We start from the raw sequence: 19679 nt of genomic DNA on the forward strand, positions 1-19679 counted from the left end.
AAATACACAAAAATTTATAAATGAATAAATACATACCTACATTCAGTGGAATAATAAAAATGCAAAAGTCAGATAATATGCCATTACATTGCAAAGGACACCAGTTACATTGGACATTAATGACTCCCCAAACAGAAACAAAATCTTCAGTGTCAGATAACATTTTATGATACACAAATTTTATTTTTTTTTATTTATTTTTTTTTTTTTACAGATCCTATCACTTTGATCTGATCTTCACATCAGCTCATGCTTGATGCTCATGCATGCCTGACCTATTAGAAGGTTAATCAGATACATCTTGGCTATGTCACAAAGTACTTTGGATTAAAAAAAAAAAGAAAAAAAGACTGTCTTTTAAAATGATCCTTGAACCAGCAGTAGATGCTTCTTCATATAGTGCCAGTTTCTGTCCAAAAATGCTGATGTCCTTTTGGCCAGTTATAAAAAGTGTCACATCATCAGCATATAGCTGACAAGCTCACTGTGATTATTACTTCATTCGCAAAGGTCAACTCTGGACATCCCTGCCTGATGCCTCTTTGAATAGGGACAGGTCGGCTAAGTCCTTCCCCCACTTTTACAATAACAGTGGTGCCTGAATACAACAACCTGATCCAAATAGTCAAAGTTTTGCCAGAACTAAAGACCTCTAATATTCTAAATAAATAATAATGATCAACTCTGTGAAATGCCTTTTCCTGATCCTGGAGTTTAAACAAATCAAAAATGTCTTAATTTTCTGGATTTCTCAAATCCAAAAAATCCACATCAAATTATTCATAATAATCCATTTAGGAAATGATGTTTAATTGACATGATTGACGTGTAATCTTTAAGTGTGTTACATAAACACATTTAACACAAATTTTACAGTCTGTACATCAGAGTTAATCTCATCTGCAGTTCTTTAGCTAGTCGAGACCTCTTTTTTGGGTAGCAATGTCAGAGCTGCCCTTGACTGCAGCTCGGTCTAAACAGTCTATCAGAACTTCTTATAGCTCCTTTTTCCAGCATAGTCTAGAATTTCTTCTGAAATTTGTCAGGAAGCCCATCAACCTGAGATGAACCTCAAGTTCATCAAAAGAAATGGTGGTCCCCTGGAAAGCAGCAACCTGCCTAAAGCCTTCCGTCCATTATCCCAAGGCCTGTTACCCAGATCTCCAAGCTTCCGCTGTATTCTTGTTGAGTTATGAGCATAAACATTTGTGAGTAAAAATGTCTTATCCGTTGAATGTACTTTCGTTACTTTCACCACTTGGGTCCTACCCTACTCCGCTTCACACATTGAAGCATTTATTAAAATGAAGAAAATAAAACTGCTACAGCCCACACTAAGATTAGTGCCATAACTAAGAAAACACTGCCCCCTCAAACCAATTCCTCCTTCAGCTTCATTATCTAATACGCTGTGTTTCCTCTAAAGGATCATATCATTGTTTTTATTTCCACTAAGCTCGGCTGTTACTGCTCGCCTTTCTCTATCCTTGCTCCCATTGATGTTTAATGTTCCCATTCTTAAAACATTCATAACAAGCAGAAAGAAGAAAAAGAGGATAGTGAAATGCTTCCAAGAGAACACCACTTTCTGTGCTCAGGACTTTTTGCTGTACTTTTCTTCAATTTTTCCTCCTCAATTTAGTCACTATCTTTTTCAGATTTAACCTTATCACTCTCCTTATCTTTGGAAGAGATTTAATAAATCAATCAACATCTGGAAAAAGTCTAGCTTTGACAGACTGTCTGCCAAAGATTTCATTGAAAAAGCAGTTGATATCCTGTAACAAATGTGTGACTGCTGATCCATCAGATACAATGTTGGAAACATGTTTTCTTCCTCATTTTCAACATTCAAAAAGGATGCAGTTATACCTCGATTCTGAGGCACACCTGTCATTGCTAATCTCTGGCTATCACCTTGATTTTCTTCCACTGCTCCTCTCTTGCATTTCATCTCATATGTCTGTTTTCAGTGTGTGGGGGTCCTTTGTGCAGACACGAATAGCATTTGTGTCCAATGTCATACTATACATAACATTTCATACTGGCAAAGCTTTCATAAACCGGCATTTTAATAATTGACTTTGAAAGATACCTCCTGAGTCTTGAAAAGAGGCATTCAGGTAGATGTCTCAGAAGAGACTGAATGCGCTGTAGTCTGACGTCTTTGCAGTGGAATGAAACTGTTCTAAAGCCACCAGCGAACTTTCCAAAGTGGGTCAGCTCTTTTTCCAGCAGTTCATTAGGGATGACACCAGAGACGGTAATTTGTGTTGAAGGCAAAAATAACGGTGGAACAAATCACTGAAGATAAATTTTTCCTACGTTCAAGGACGGCATGTAAAGAAAATTTGTAAAAAAGACACATTCCAAATGTCCCAAAATCACTCAGCAGCTTGTTTATTTTATTATCCAACAGTCAAAGATATTTATTTATGTAAGAGGAATATTAGTGACAGAAGATGAGAACACAGCCTTAAAAAGCAAAAATAAAGCCACGTTTTAAGGATCTCACTCGAGCTCACGCACGCTCACAGATTCACACACCAGTGACAGCCACCTGCCCACTGCCTTGGGCAATGCTCTTCTGATCTGTTCTGGTCGAAACAAACATCACCGCACACACTTTTCTCCCAATTTTCATCACGTCCATTTCGCTTCTTTATTTTTATTTCTTACATTTTTTTGTTTTTTTTATTTGAGCTACATAACCTGATTTTCTGATTTTCTGATGTTGAAGCATTGGAACAGCAGTTACATGACTTTGTAACTTTGTAACTTTGTAACCCAATTGTATTGAACACATAGGGACAATCTTGGATGTCATTTCATCAACACTGCAGTTTAAAACACACAATAGGTCAGAGTCAGGGAGAAGGTGTTCAGCTTTTTTACAGCTTTAAAATTACTACCACTTCTATCATTCTATACTGTCCTCGTCCAGTTTCCTTGTGTCTTGACTTTTTCAGCGTTCCTCCATTTTTATTTTTTTTTTGTGATGCCTCTTTCTCTTTCTCAACCAAAATCCAGATATTTTATTTGTCTACCTACTCCTCTCTTCACTTTGTTCCATACCTCTCACTTCTTTTCCTTCTTTCATTCTCTTATCATGACATTGATCATCTGAAATCAATCCACATTGTGTTTTTCTGTCCACCCTCTTTTGTTTTTTCCTCTGTCTTTCTCTTGCATGCACACTTAGATGTCAAAGGCATTTGGCTCGTAATCCTTCAACTGTTCAAGAACACGCACACATTCGCTGACACAGAGTGACGCCAGTGCAGTGTAAAAATCTATGCTGATGTGATCAGTGCAGATCGTGCTATTGACAGACAGCAATATTCCCACGATAGGAATGATTCACCTTCATCACTGTCACAGAGTCAGTCAGTTGGGTGTGTATATGAATGTGCACAGACTATGACAAAAGTGGTATAATCAAGGCATGTAGCTTAACCTACTGTATTTTGAAAAGGTAAATATGCAGTATTAATTGCGCAGTTTCATGTGCATCTGACATTCATAACAAAAATGTTTTGTGATGCAAAACAAATTGTGGTATTTGTTAGATACTTGTTTGTGTGTTTGAGTGAAAAGTTGTCTAGCTGGGACTTACTCTCTCCTTCTCCTATAATTTCATAGCCTGTAAACTACTTTCTTCCCTCTGTTCCCCCTTTGCTACACTATTTTGTAATAATCGCTTAATGTGTTTTAGCATTTATTTATTCAAACTCAATTTTTCCCAATTCCCATTTTACTGTTACTGTTCTTCCATGCCCTTGCCCTTTTTTTTCTATATGCATTAATTCTTTTTCTGATCGCTAAATTTACGTTCCCGTTGCCTTTTTCCCTCTTCCCTCTCTACTCGTTTCTTCTTTCCGCTCTCCACATTCCTTTCCTCCTCTCCCCTCTTGCCCATTCTTTATGATTTGAAGGCTCATTTGTTAAAAGGAGGTAGCCCACTCTCACTCTTCCCCTAGCTTCCTCTTGTCTCTTTTTTGTGGGCTTTGGAAATATAATTTTCAATTTTTAATTTGATTCATTTAGATTTGATCATTAATCAGTGCTGAGAGAGAGTTAATTTGGTGGAAAATAGATGAGGTAGTTAGAGAGGGCTCTTTATGAAGTGAGCTTAGCCCAGCACTGGGTCTTTTAGGTATATGGGAAAGAGAAAGAGTAAAATTAAGAGTCTGCATGTAAGAGTTTATATTATGTACAAGAGAAAAAAGCCTCAGTGTAACTGAAAGTAGTTTGAAAGTGTGACAAGACTAGCAGTTTCTCCCAGCCTCTGTTACATTCAACTTTTCTGGTTTACAGCACATCAGACAAATTGCAAACAAATTACATAAGAAATTAGTATCTGAACTTACAACCTAATGTTGGTTTATATAAAAATACAACATACTGTGATGTAAATACATTCGCAAAGCAACATACCACATGTGAGTATCTGCCCTTCTCAGCTGATGAATTACATTTTTATGTAAAAAACAAAAGAACAAGACAAAAACAACAATACTAAATACAGAAAAAGTACTTAATCTTAGAATCTAACTGCACCGTGTAATAGCACTATCTGGGCAGAAATTAATAAAGCTTATTGCTTTTTGTTACTGTCCTTGACAGGGAAGGACACGATTGACCTGGAAACTGCCTTAGTTAGTTTAACTGCTCCCATGAGTAACATAACATTCAGTTTTCTTCTGCTTTAATATTATGCTGCTTTCTTACAGTATATTACTAGCATGGCTAGTTATACCATAGTTATGTATTTTGTGGTGGTTTGCACAGTGTCTTTGTGCACTGCGGAACAAGCAGAAGTTACAGGTGTTTCATAAATACACACAGAGACACGTGAAACATTTTCCCCAAATCTTTTTTTTTTTTTGACAGAACCACAACATTTGTGTTAGTCTGTTTCAATATGTCACTATATTATGAATCTGTAATCTCGAAGCTTTAAATCACTGACATGCTTCTTTTAAGCTATGTCCCATTTGTTTCATTTAGTCAATAATTTTCTCTCATCCTAACACTTACCTTTTTCCTGCCCTCTGTTTCTATCAGCCCCCATTTATTTTTTCATTTTTTGGCCAACCACTGATGCAGGTAGCAGCTGAAAAAGCTGCTTGTCTGGACTTACCTAAACACAACATAGATGTGTGGGTTAGCGAGGTGTAGACATTGTATAAGTGTGTATGTGCTAGAAAAAGCAAAGAGTGGGTGTGTGAGTGGTTTGTACCCCCTGGTGTTAAGAGTCTCTTGACCGTTTGCTGACACTGGCCCCCCCACTGTACCTGGACTGTCAGCCCTTCTGTCTACCTGTCCCTGTCTCAGGCATTTTCACACATACACACAGATGCATGTAATGTTCAGTTCACTGGTTTGACTACTGCCTGAGCTCATTACGAATTTTTAAATGAATATATTTCCATGTGCACTCATGCCAACATGACATATTTGGAATAAAGGTAGTCTTCAAAACGTTCAAATAAACAAACTCATATAAAACAGGAGAACATATCGACTTACAAATGCACAAAGATGCTCCCTGACATTTTTCTCCTGCTGCCAATAGAAGTCTTTCTGTTAAATCTCTTGAGGTTTGTTGTCATGAATGTGGTCAGCACATTTTTTAGAGGATTTAAACGTCTCTATGTGAGCAAATCTCTCTCTTGCTTTCACACGCCTATTGCTTTCCTTTCCATCATCCATCCTTTTTCTCTCCAACTTCTTGGATGGATGGATAGATGCACAAAACTGAAAGACTGTCAGAAAAATGTGTTTAACGTTATTTACCTAATTTACATGCTTTCACTATACAGTTCAGTCTCTTTTCTAATACTTTGCAGTTTCCCCTGCTCTCTGTTCACCCTCAACATAATATGGTTTGGTATATCACAGCATCCAGTATATTTTATGGTGCTAGTGTGCGCTAATGTTTAAAATAAGCCAAAGCCTTTAAAATTGTGAGTTTAATTCATTGTATAAAAGTCTGATTACTAATTTAATATCTAAAAGATGAGATACACATGGTGGGCCTCATTCTGCAGCCATTCTAGTAATTAATTTTGTATCTCCTCCTAAAGTTACTAATTTTATTGCTTAATAGCAGAAGCCTAGACTCATCTAAAGATTTGGCATCCTCTTAAACCCTCTTATCCTTTCCTTTCCTTTCTTCTCCTCTCCTTTCCTCTTCTCTCCTCCTCCAGGGTACATGACACCTCTGTCTTTCTTATCCATCTTTAAGTGGTAACCACGGTAACATCCAATCCCCTGAGAGATAGGTCTAATTAAATTAGGACTCCTTTGTGTCAATTAATTAACGAGACAGAGAGGGAGACAGCAATAGAGAGACCAAGATTGGGCAAGAGACAGTAAAAGAGTCGGAAAGCCAGAGAGTCAAAGTGAGCAAGAGGGGCCTTCTACTCAAATGGCTTCTATAAATTAGTCTTGTTGTAGAAGAAAAGGAGAAAAAGTGAGTTTAGCAAGCCTAAGAATAACAAAAGAGTGAATACTTAACACGTACATACATACAGACCCAGCCTTGTAAATCAAAGATCCATCTCCCTCCTCCTTTTACTATCTGCTTGCATAGAAGGCGATCCGAGTCTCATTTTTCTTGCCATCATTAACTACTCAAAGAGATTAAAATCTGTCTTTATTTTTTGTGTAATGTACACTATATTGATACATACTTCTCTCTGTCATTTCTCACAGGTGTTCGTCTGGACAGGGTTCGCGGTGGAAGACAGAAGTACAAACGCCGGATAGATGCAGACAACAGCCCGTACCTGAATCCACAGCTGGCTCTGCCCCCCAAGAAGCCATGTAAGAAAACACACATGCAAAAAAACACACATGCTCTGACTACAAACAGCATGTAAGATGGTGCTTTTCTCTACAAAGTTGACGTGGGATTTTCAAGGACACATGCGTGCTGACTTTAACAACTAGATGTGCAGAGGATCTGATGTCGTGTGTGGAAGAAACTACAAAATGACGGGCAACTGACTGCACACAAAATAATTTTCAACAAAATATCGTATTACCTTAGTAGACAGTGCTCAAGCAATAACCAGTTTCTGTCCTAATGGAAACAGTTGGCCAGTAAAAACATTTCAACTTACACACACACATAAACAGAAACACAGTAGTGAGAAGCCCATCTGTTTGGGACCATGTTTATCTCCCTGTTTCTGCTGCTACCAGTTTGGGATCATAACATTTTATATGTGTAATATTTCACCATAAAGGTATTCATTTAGCACCAGTTGGATTGGCTGCAGTTTTTTAAAGAATAAAACCGCAGCCAAAGCCTGATGAGTAAAAATTAACAAGGGAAAGAGTGACTGAGAGTGACAGAGAGACAGGTAGAGACAGAGAGGGAGAAAGACCGAGTCTAAACAAGGCCGTTTCTCAGAGAGAGAGGAGGGAAGAGGGGTGAGAGAAAAGGAGGGAGGGAGACCAGCCAGAGCCCTAATCCGGATTAAATCCAATCTGGCAACCGCATCAAACTAGAGTTAGCTCTCTAGCTAACCGTCTGCCTCCACACACACGTCACACACACACACACCCATATGCAGTGCAGATTGAGCAGTGTTTAGCAGCTTGGTCCCCAAAGCCCATTTTGCTTAAAGCTGGAGCATATTCTGGTTTAGGCCAATATGCTGAATGGCTGCACAACAGCTTACTGGGACTTTTGCACTACTAATCATTGAAATGATGGGATAAAGTGAATATGTGTACACTATGTGTGTGTGTTTGTACTGTGTGTGTTTGCTTACACAAAGCACCTGTGAGCTATCTGAAGGCCTTCCTTGGCAGGCTATTTAATTTAAAATTATATTTAACTCTTTTTAGTCTTGTTAAACTATTCTTATCAGGCATCATAATTTGGAAGAGAATACAGGAAAAAAATATGTATTTAATCTGTGCTAGTTACATCTGTTCCATAATATGAATGATTATTTCCATGAAGATAAATCTGTCCAACTTAAAATCAAATTTGCACATTTTAAAAAATACATTACAGTTAATGTAGACTTACTTTATCTCTCTTGTTCATTCTCTCTCTCACACAGTCAATACACACACGTTGTGTCCCTCTGTCTCTCCCTCAGATACACTCACACAGCCTATCTATCTGTTGCCCAATCCCTAGCTTCAGCGTCCCCATTGATTGTGTGAGAACAGAACAATAGCCCAGGGTTTGGAAATGGGCTTCCATTGATTCTAATTAGGGAAACATTAAATAAGATTTACCCACAGATACTGCAGTATATGTATACACTCACACACTGTGTATGTGTGGGTGTATGTAAGAGAATTGGGGGTGGTGGACAGTGTTAGATCAATACACAACTCATCCCCACAACTCTCTTTCACTCTCTCTTGCTGTTTATCTCTATCTAGCTGTCGCTCTCTGGACTCCTCCTGTCTGTCTTTTACAATCTATTCATGACTCACTTTCTACCTTTCTATCTTTTCCCATTTTTTTCATTGCTAATCTTGCTCTCTTTTTCTATCCTTCACTTCACTCTTGCGCTTCTATCCTCTGTTATTATTCCCATGCTTGATTAGTCAGTGGATTAATTTGGAAGCAGGGTATCAGTCTGTTACTAATGGGCCATAGAGGTCTCATCACCACATGTCACCATTACCGGCTGAGCCGTTTGGCTTTCAGTGTTATCTTTCCCTGCTGTATGTATCAGTGAAACTTCTTAAGACTGTCTTACAAAACAACAGTTTTGGGCATCTTGGATCAACTGGCGATAGAAGGCTATAACCACTGGAGAATCGAAAACATTTCAATACCTTGTTTGATTTTTTTTGTGCAGTCCTTTTTTATGTTTTGTGCTAAACTCTACAAAGGCTTTCAGATAAGATCAACACTTGAAATTTGGTGTTTTTGAAGGAATAGTGTGTTTTTGGCAGATTCAAGGGTTGAAAGGTTTTAAATTTATGCTTATTGCAACGTGAACATCTGAAAATTGTGTGTTGATTTCATACTCCTAACGTTTCATACTCCTAATGTTTCATACTCCTAACGAGTCTGAATTTACATGCTTCATTTTTGCGTATGGGAATACAGACAGGTGAGAAATTAAAGGGAAAAAGAGCACCATGTGATATATTGGTCCAAAATCTGCAATAGTTCTTCAGTGGGATGACTCCAAGGTGAAAGCATACGATTCACATCATTTTACGGAACAATTTAGTGACCTAGGTGATCATTAATTTGCAATCACTGTTCACTCCATGGGGAGATGTGGTCCCAAACAATGCAAGCAAAATGCACCCCCTATCAAAATAGATCCACCAGTTCTCCTTCATTTGTCCACTGTGCGTGTTTGTCTTAAATATAGCTTAAGACGTATGTGTTACCAGCAGGCCATAATATGAGATTTGCACATGACCTTTCATATTTTTGTACCGGACTGGGGTGAAACAACTTGTAGCCTTACACGACAAAAATTCACCATTTCTCTGTCTCTGTGTCTTTCTCCTTGTCTGGTGGTCATGTCAGTTGCCTTTGGCTGCCTTGCAGATAACAAAATCGTATCTCACCTGCTGGTGGCTGAGCCAGAGAAGATTTATGCCATGCCGGACCCGACAGTACCAGACAGCGACATCAAGGCCCTGACTACGCTGTGTGACCTGGCAGACAGAGAGCTGGTGGTCAACATTGGTTGGGCCAAACATATTCCAGGTAGGGAAAAAGAAAATTCTCCTGTGCCCTTTCTCTCACAGGTTCATTACTAAAAGCGAGGAATTTAAGAATTTAATCTTCTTAAACTAACTTAAACTAACCTCTTTTCTCTCGTAATCTGATAAAATTTGGAGCTGGAGTACAAGATCGCAAAATTAACATAATAACTCAAGTGATTCAAGATGAGGTCTATGGCAAAATGTTTAGCTTTTGTTTCAGCGAATAAAAACTTATTGAACAAGACTATGCTGAACATCCATATGTACATACACAAAAGGACTCAAATATATGCACAGGCACACATGTAATGTAGATTTAATTTGTTGTTTTGAGTCATGCCTGTGTTTTCTCTGTCCTTACCCTTTTTACAAGTAAGTGGCTCAAGTTAGGCAGGTTATGTACTGGGCTCAGAGTGCATGTGGGCGTGTGTGTGTGTGTGTGTGTGTGTGTGTGTGTGTGTGTGTGTGTGTGTGTGTGTGTGCGCAGCTTTCTGTATAAAGCGAGCGAAGCGCAACGATTGCTTGGCGGAGGAGAGAAGATGGCGTGATTAGATGAACGAGGAAGGCAATCCACTGCTCACAGAGAAAGATAGAAATAGAACTCTTCATCTTCCCTGTGTGTGTGTGTGTGTGTGTGTGTGTGTGTGTGTGTGTGTGTGTGTGTGTGTGTGTGTGTGTGTGTGCGTGTGTGTTTGTGTGAAGTGAACACCTTATGAAATCCTCACTGTTTACAGCGCTGAACACCTATCTAATACTCACACTCACACCAAGCTCACACAAACACCCATACATGTCCACACACAAAGTGATCTACTGTTCACTCAGGTTGGAAAGGATTGTCAGAAAGAAATACGCCTCCTCAACGTTCTTTATCAGCCTCTCACACACGCATGCACACAAACGCACACACACACACACAAAGAATAGAGTCAGATAGACCTGTTAACCTTTTTTCAGCCATCTTGTTCCACATCTTGTCGTGCATGTGTGTGTGTGGTGACTCTCTGCAGGTTGCACATGTGAACACACACATGCACAAGTCTTTGCTCTCCATGGTACAGTAATTTTTTTAATCAAATTGATGGAGAGAGACAGAGAGACAAAGAAAAAAAAGACAGAGGCAGAGAGAGGGGAGGTGAAGCCAATTTATGCTTCATGATATGGCTGCGATGTGCCGCATACACACGCGCGCGCACACACCCATACACGCACACAAAGGCTGCTAACAGTGGTAACAACGTGTCAAGGCAAGCGCCAGGCAGCTAATTTGAAGTCATTAGATGTCTGCCGTACTGGCAACAATTTGTTACGCTCTCACACACACAAACACACCCAGAAAAACACATCACATACACACACTGAGTTAAGAGCCGTCTGTGGATAGCGAGGAGCCTAAATTGTAAACTAATTTAAACATCACTCAGCGTTAGAGAGGCTGCCTGCAAGACAGGCCCCCGGATAACAAGGCTAGGGTACGCGCGTTTGTGTGTGTCAGTGTGTGTGTCATGTTTGACACACACAGTCACCCGACGTTAGAGACTTTTGACACCACACACGCACATATTCACGCATATCTCTTTGATTGGTTCTTTTATTCTAAGACTTATGTGTGTGCACGCTGATTTCCATACTGATATGGCCTTATGCAAACATTTGATATGTCATTAGGAGAGGAAAATGAGGTTTCAGACACACTGAGTGTATCTGGTTATCCCACAAGGAATCATGCGCGTGTACTTCACAGATCCGCGTGTTTCAAAGAGAGTGATGAAATGCGGGCAAATATATAAACACAGATGTGCCACATAAGGCTTTTTTGCTGATTCAAACGGTGACAAGACATAGACAAATGACTCCAAACGTGCACACATTTTCATACAGTGGTACGTGAGCAGGAAACGGTCACACTCTGAAACTGCGGGCCTGTGGAAATATCAGAAGTTATTATTCAGAGGCCATGAAAGGCCTTACCATCCAATATGGATTAGTAAAGCGAAGATCTCATTTTAATAGCTCTCAAAGAGACAACTCCAGTTGCGTATTAGGCTACATGTCATCGTCAAGTGTGTATGCGTGTTTGAAGGAGGAAAGAAGAGCAGTCAGGTGAGAAGAGCGGGGGAAGAACAGCAAATATTTAAACAGGAGCAAATGAGAGAGTGAATTAAAAGAAAGAAAGGCCATTCAAATGAGCCATTTATCTGTCAGTAGAATTAGTCTTTTCATCCTCTTTTCTTTCTTCTTACTCTCTCTTTCGCTCTGTCTTTCTCTTTCTCTCTCTCTCTCCTTCCATAATAGCTAAATGACTACCGGGCAGTCATACTAGCAGCTCTTATCTAGACTCATGAACACAAAAGAGCGAGACAGACAAGCGAGCACTTGACTTGACGAAAGAGCAAGGAACGAACAAATGAATGAATCAACGAATGAGAGCTAGAACCTATAACGCCGTCTATTTTAACAGAACTAGAGGCCTTGCCATTAGTGCTTTTTTTTTCACAATCCCCCCTCCCCTGTTCTGTCTTTATTCACGAAAGAAATTGCTCTTGGGCCACCCCCCACATCCCCTCCACTATTCTCTTGCTTCCCTATCTCCTCTAACTTGCTCTTTCTTTTCTTACAGTCTTTCTTCCTCTTTTTCTTTCTTTCCCCTTTCAATTTTGACACTCGGGATAAGCAGTCTATGTGCCAGCAGTAGCACGGCATGATTGAGTTGTAAAAAAATGGGGGATGGGAGGTGAAGAGGGGTTTGCCATCGGTTCGTTTATTTAATCGGTCTTTATGGAGATAGAGAAGAAGGGGTTTGGACTTTGGTGGTGATGGAATAACAGGTGAGGAACACTTCCTTCTTGTTCTGCATACTTTTCTCTTTTTCTTTTACATTCACTGTCTTTAATATGTCTCTTTATTGTTTTTTCCCTTTTCCCCCTCTATTCCTCTTATATGGATTTGGAGATGAACTTGGGGGTTAAAACACTCTGGTGTGAGCATAGTTGAGGTTCAGCTGTTATCACATTCGCAGTGTGCTTTAGCTTTTGTACTTCAAAAAAGCTATTTTGAATTTATATATCAAGCGTAATGAATCTCTTAAAGTAATTTTGTACATTAATTATATGAGTAGGCTTATTCAAAACAAATAACACTGTGTAACGTTTACAGCTGAAGCCAATAACCGCTTTAGAAAATTTTGACTTATGCTCTTTTTTTCTGTTTTATTCCCTAGTAAGTAACATATTCCTTCTTCCCTGCTAGTTATTACAAATGGACATTTATTTTATTTTTTCTCTTATGCCCTGTTCTTTAGTCATTTATTGCAGCTGTTACCAGACTTTATTTCATTCTTGAGAGATGTTTGATTGCTCTCTTTATTTTCTCTTTGTCTCTTTATTTTCTTTTTTCTGTTGTTCTATGTTGATGATTATTCAAAATATAATCTTATTTATACAACTTGCCATACCGAAAGTATTTTAGTAATTGATTAGAAACGTACACAGGTATAATAGTGGCAAAGTTCAGGTGTAGAATAACACATGCGTTGAAAGAACAGGAAATGGGATGTGAACAGTCTAGATAACCTAGATACTCCCAGAGAGCATTTAACACAATACTGTTTTGACCCATTGGCTAAATACCCCACCCCCCCACCCTTCCCTCTTAAAACTGTCCCGTGACGTCCTCCTTTTGCTCTCTATCCCTCTGTGTCTTTCTGTCTTTCCCTCATTTTCTCCCCCTCCCTGACCTGACCTCCCACCCTCTCTCTCTGTGGTATTCTTAACCTCTTCATTATCAAGTCACCATCATTTCTCAACCCCTATCCCCTCCCATGGTCCTCTTCTCACATCCTCCCAGCCAGCGACCACTGACTGGAAGGCCAGTGCTCGTTGGTTTTGCTTATGTGTTCAGATTGAGATGATTATCCTGATCGCTATTTGAAATGTGCCTCTCTACAAACGTTGACATATCGCAGTAAAGCAGCCAAAGAGGAAAGTCGCCCTCAGATTTTGTAGCCAGTGTTCGTTTCTTCTGGTGTTTCTCTTTTGGACATGTTTTAAACGGTTTTCACTTAGAGATTTAGCCAACCAGTCGAGCAGTTAGCCGTTCTGTCTGTTAGTTAGCCAATCAGTGAGTCAAGTAACTACACAGCCAGTCAATCAGCCAGAGAGGCAGCCAGTAGTCAGCAAATATTGATTAATAGAAGTGTCCTGCTCCTTTTAGCAAATCAAATGTTGAGTCTCGGCAGTCATGGGGAACCTTTAGACACACATACATATACACACGCGTACATATGGATGCTTGACTCTGAAACTGCAGCTCACTAAATTAACACTGACACACATTATAAGACTTCACAATGAGCTCTGAAAGATGCAAAACAGCTCTGTGTGCGTGTGCATGTGTGTGTTTGCTCACATCTGTGCGCATGTAGAGTGAGACAGATGTAAAAGCCCAGACTGGTGATGTGATGATGTCACTCTACAGCCCTCCTGATTAAGTCTGGTGATGTCATCAATCAGCAAAGAGGTTGCTCCGCTTAGTAACAGAGTGGTAAATCAGAAGAAAAACAACCCACACAAACAAGTGAGCTCTACTGGCATCAAACTTCTAAAATAATATTATTGCCTCCTTTTGTCCTAATTTCTTCCCTCACTGTTCATTATTGTGAATTCCCTACTACATTTTACAGTATTTCTCCCCCTCAAAGATATTGCCCCTAAGATTCCATGAAATAAACGCGCGGAAATACACATGGAAACAACTAGACGCACAAGCAGATATGCCCCCATTCTGTCGGCTAAGGCTAGCTCACCTTGACAGTCACAGCATGGTGGGTGCCTTCTTAAGCACAAACACAACACACAAAAAATACAGTGCATTCACATGGACATACACATATAGCTCACCATACAGACATTATATTTTTTGACAGTGTAAAAGCAAACAGAAATACAGGTGATTTATAACTTGTGCTCTCATTTATTCTCCTAAACCTTCACGTCTTTACGTGCATAACATGATAAAAGGTTATGTTTGTGTGGAAAACGATGACATTTAAAACAAGATTTTTAACAGCAGATGTTTTAAAAATGTTTAATGGTAGAAAACTCTTGCGAATTCCTGAGATTTGCCTGAATGGAGAGTAAACACCAGTGATCTGTTAGCCAGAAAACAAAGGTGTTGATACTGGACATTTTACATTCAATCACTAGATTTTGTTCCTATGCTTATAAACTCACTTTAAATGACAATAAAGACTCTACCCAATCTATATGCTGATGGGGTCAAACTCATAAATATGACTTTATTAGAGTTTGATTTAGATTTAGTATTTGATTTAGTTCATTGCCTTGGTCATTCTTGCCATTGTTATCGAGGGTCTCAGGGTCTTCAGTACGTAATTTTTATGTGTGTTTCTAGTCTCTGTTGATTTTCTCTGAGCTCTGTTTGGCGTGTTTGATTTCCATTTCTGCTCATCCCTGAGCTAGATAACACATTTAGAGGCTGAGGTCTTGGTTTCAAGTATATGTGTTTGCTCATGTGAGCGCATGTGTTTGTCTGTTTCGTTGTCCACATTCATGCAAAAGAGTTATCTTATTTTCCAGTGCACCAGCACCATGATTTCCTCTTGCAGCCCATACAAACAAACACATCACTGTTTGCAGATGAAAACAAATATTGATGAAATCAAATTAGGAAAAGAATATTTGATATCTGAGCTTAATGTTTGGATTAAGTTGGGCTTTCTTTATTGGATTAAGCCTGTGGGTATTGGAAGCATGTCATCAATATGAGAGAACAGAGGCGAAACCATTTTCATTTCTTTGTACGCTGCTTTTTTCTTTCTTGCCTACTTGGTTGTAACGTTTTTCTTCTATTCACTTTTGTTTCTTTTCTATGTCATTATGCAGTTTTATCAACTGAATAAATGTTTTAAAATCAAATCACAATTTGAGCCCACAGATCTGCCGATATCAATTAATCTGACAAAGTAATGTGTAAAAAATAATTCTTAAATTAATCACCTTCATATCTGAAGGTTAACCTCTGGGTAATATTTATATACTACAGTATCTTGATGTAATATTAAAGAATCCCTACTATATTTACATTGCAGTAAATAGATATATAGCCATTCTCTACACTGCCACATATTTGTCAACAATGTTTCCATAAAGACGATCCTATGATGAGACTCAAACACCCAGCTTCAGGTGGTTACCTTAAAAACGCACAATAATATGTACATTCACATACACACTGCCATTGTGATAACAACAAATAAAGTCTAAGTCCCAAAATCTGTACTTCCTCGAGCAACCTCTTGGCCTGGCTCAGCGGTATGTCCACAGCGGTATGTCCTTTGTTAAAAGGCCCAGTTAAACGTGTTTACAGTCTGGTAAGAGAAAAATAATCTTTGGTATGTCGCCCCTTATAACAACTACAAACTAGGGGCATGGCCCCCTTCACTGTGAGGTAACTGCCAACACATGGACTATAGCCACAGCTGTCTCCTATGCTTCACCTCCACTAATGTCTTCCTGTAAGGCACACCCCATCCAAGAAGTTTGCGCTCCATTTGCTGAGTAAAACTGCAGTATTTTATTTGTATGCAACTTAGCACTAATTATTAGGAAGCTGTTTCAGTGCGGTGAGTGGATGCTTAAAAACCAGTGGATGATGTCATGGTGGCTACATCCATGTATGTGTCACTCAAAATAAGACCCGAATCAAAAAATGAAGTTGCATGAAAGTAATGGCAGTCCGGAACAAGAAAACTAATAGCAGTGTGTTAAGACTCACGCTAATTTTAAAATTGATGTCTGATGAAAATGTGTTTTTGGAACGGCCTCTCATTACAAGTAATTTTAATTATTGTGATTCTAATTTCTAAAAGGAAAAAGAGTCACACATTTCTTCAGTGGATAGATGGGTTTCAGTTCAAGTAAAAGCTCAGCGGTCCATTGCTGTTTTTTTTTCTTATTAGTTTGATTACATTTGCAAATCAAATTCATTTGTCTATCAGCCTTTGAGACACAGCCCGCAATCTGAGTACACTGACTAATCTGCATCAAATAATATCTGTCACACACAACACACACACGAGAAACAAGCTGCATACATTGGCGCACACCAGCCTGCATACACAAACACTTACTTCCCTGGGCACACAAACATACGCTTCTAAAAACACATACACATATTCATAAGGAAGCACTGATACGTAGTGAATGCAGACAAATGCACACATACGCATACATGCACAGTTTTATAATATGTGAAATCAGACGAGCAGTAACAAATAAATCAGCACACCATCTGAGCCCATCATCATCTAAGTCATTATTAGCAAACAGTCAGCTTTTACTACTTTCAATTTGCTTGTGTGTGTGTGTGTGTGGTTGTCCAAGAAAGAGAGAAAGAGAGATGATGTGATGTGATATGATATGATATGATATGCTGGCGGGGCATAAAGATAGATGATCATAATTACGCACAGGCCAAACTCCATTTCAAATCATCATCATCCTATTCTATCTGTTGGAGCGCACATGTACACACACACACACACACACACACACACACACACACACACCAAAAGCAATATAAAGAGTTCACACACATACAGGGATCCAGTGACACCCACACACACACTTAACACACCTATGCCTGCCACAAATCTAGTGGAAGGAGGGACCGACTTGTCATGGCATCACATTATTTCTGGCGGTTCATGCAAAGTTCACAGACAGGCATGAAATAGTTATTCTCTAGTTCCTCTTTCTGCTTATCTATCCACCTTTCCTCATGGTTTCTGTCTGCATCTTCCATTTTATTCTTTTTTTATTTTCCTATTTGCTGTCCTAATTCTCTCTTTCTCCACCTATCATTGCTCCTTCACTACTTATTTCTTTTCCCTTTCCTACTGCTTCTCCTGCCTTCTCTTTCTCCTCTACTTCCCTTATCTCCCATTCATGTTTGTGTTTATTTGTTTATTCCTTACCCCCCTTTGTTATTCTATTGTTTTCCTTCCTGTCTCCCTTTGCGCTCCTGTTTCTTCCACCTTCCTTCCTCCTGCATCCATCGTTCTTAAATAATGGCCTGGAGGATTCATCCTTTCCATCAGACAATAAGCAGGTGGGAAAATAGGATTGGAGCGTGCCTGTCACCAGCTGGGAACAACTTATGGCCTGTGCACACAACACACACACACACACACACACACACACACATACAATAAACACTTTAGGGTGGTCCCTTTGCCAAAGTGTTGGATAACAGTTTTAAAAGGTCACTTATGATGAATTCCGAACAATTCAGCCTTATTTGAAATTATTTTTTAAATCATCAATTTTCATAACGATTCATTAGTTTTGTACTTTTGTTGTTGTTTTTTTAAACATCCAGAGATCAGGGCCCTGTGCTTCGTACGTCGCTTACTACATCCAAGATCAAATGAAACATCCAAGACCAAATCATCGCGCTAACTCTGAGCTCGCTATTCCGGTTCCCCGAACACACCTGTTGTTGACGATTAGTACAGCTGGATGAAGTAATGTGAGATCACTGGGTGGCCCAACAGGGGCTACGCATCGATAGTAGAAACATTGATCGGCAACCCTTTGATTGGTCGGCGAAAATGTCGAAGGAACGCGCTCGGTATTTTTCGGCAGCAGAGCAAGAACTCTTGAGTGAGGGATTTCAGGAGTTTCAGAGTTTAATTAAAACGCAAGGGAACACTGCAAAGGCTGCAAAAGCAAGGAGAGAGGGCTGGCAGAAAGTTGCTGACAAATCAAACTCGTAAGTAATTCAATAATAACAATAATAATGGAGTGGATTTATATAGCGCTTTTCAAGGCACCCAAAGCGCTTTACAATGCCACTATTCATTCACTCTCACATTCACACACTGGTGGAGGCAGCTACGGTTGTAGCCACAGCTGCCCTGGGGCAGACTGACAGAAGCCAGGCTGCCATATTGCGCCATCGGCCCCTCTGGCCAACACCAGTAGGCGGTAGGGTAGATTTATCATATCACACCATATTATCCAATATTATATTACATTATATTATATTATAATATGTTATATTATATCCCCTTTCACATTAGAGCCACAACAGGACCCACTAGAACATGGGAACAAGTAAAAGTGGAATATAAGAATATGCTACAGAATGGTAATATTTATCACTTATATTGCTTGTCGTCTCTTGGAAAGAGACCCTGGAATACTCTGTTTGTTTGTTCATAACAGCAACCAAGAAAAGGGCAGAGCAAAAAAAAAGACAGGTGGTGGTCCTGCACCCCCTCGTCAACAAGTTGGTTAAGTAAATAATACCCTCACGGGAAAATCGATATCTCTCTATGAGCACACTGTCGCGCTGAGCTAAAGGATCCTGTCTGTCCCGCAATATACGCTGAATTCTGAGGACTCTCCTTATCAATCTTGCACCTTCCTCAATGGGTTGCTCGCGTAAACGGACAGGATATGACTGCGACAGACTTCCCAAATCCACCTTCGCTTTTATAGCCGTGGTCTCTCATCTTGATTACACGAAGTAATTTACAATTACTACTCTGAAATATGAATTACATCTGTAATAATCACATACATGTAATAGAATGTTAATAGTACATTTCCCTTTTTTAGGGAATGACCTGTATGTATCTGTGTGAAATCAATGAAAGGATCAAGTGCTGCATTATCTTTAGTTACATTGATGTTATTTATTTATGGTGAAACAGTGGTGGAATATCGCTGTTGCTTTCGTATGAATGACGCGGGCATACCTGCGTGGCCGCGATCTAATCCTGTTTACATAAAGTAAACCTGCTCCCCAGCAGGTTTACGCTTACGGCTCTGTTGCTATGACAGCAAGTCCCGGATGGGCTTCGGGGAACCGAACGATCCAGGATCACGCGAAATCGTCAACAATCTCATCCAGCTAACTCACTTAGCGCGGTACGAAGAACA

General features: G+C 39.5%; 1 protein-coding gene across 6 annotated transcripts in view; it reads left to right on the plus strand.

Moving 5' to 3' along the window:
* esrrga (estrogen-related receptor gamma a) overlaps window positions 1-19679 on the plus strand; it is a 172598-nt gene that overhangs the window by 132896 nt on the left and 20023 nt on the right. For 4 of the 6 annotated variants that reach the window (XM_082541505.1, XM_082541504.1, XM_082541500.1 and 1 more), the window contains 2 exons: window positions 6721-6831; window positions 9530-9712. In XM_082541505.1, the coding sequence (XP_082397631.1) occupies window positions 6721-6831; window positions 9530-9712 (294 nt within the window). The remainder of the gene's footprint in view (window positions 1-6720; window positions 6832-9529; window positions 9713-19679) is intronic. The other 2 variants (XM_082541502.1, XM_082541503.1) reach the window with 1 other exon arrangement.

The sequence above is a fragment of the Aulonocara stuartgranti genome (genome assembly GCF_965226115.1).
Source record: "Aulonocara stuartgranti genome assembly, chromosome: 1".
Taxonomy (NCBI): Eukaryota; Metazoa; Chordata; class Actinopteri; order Cichliformes; family Cichlidae; genus Aulonocara; species Aulonocara stuartgranti.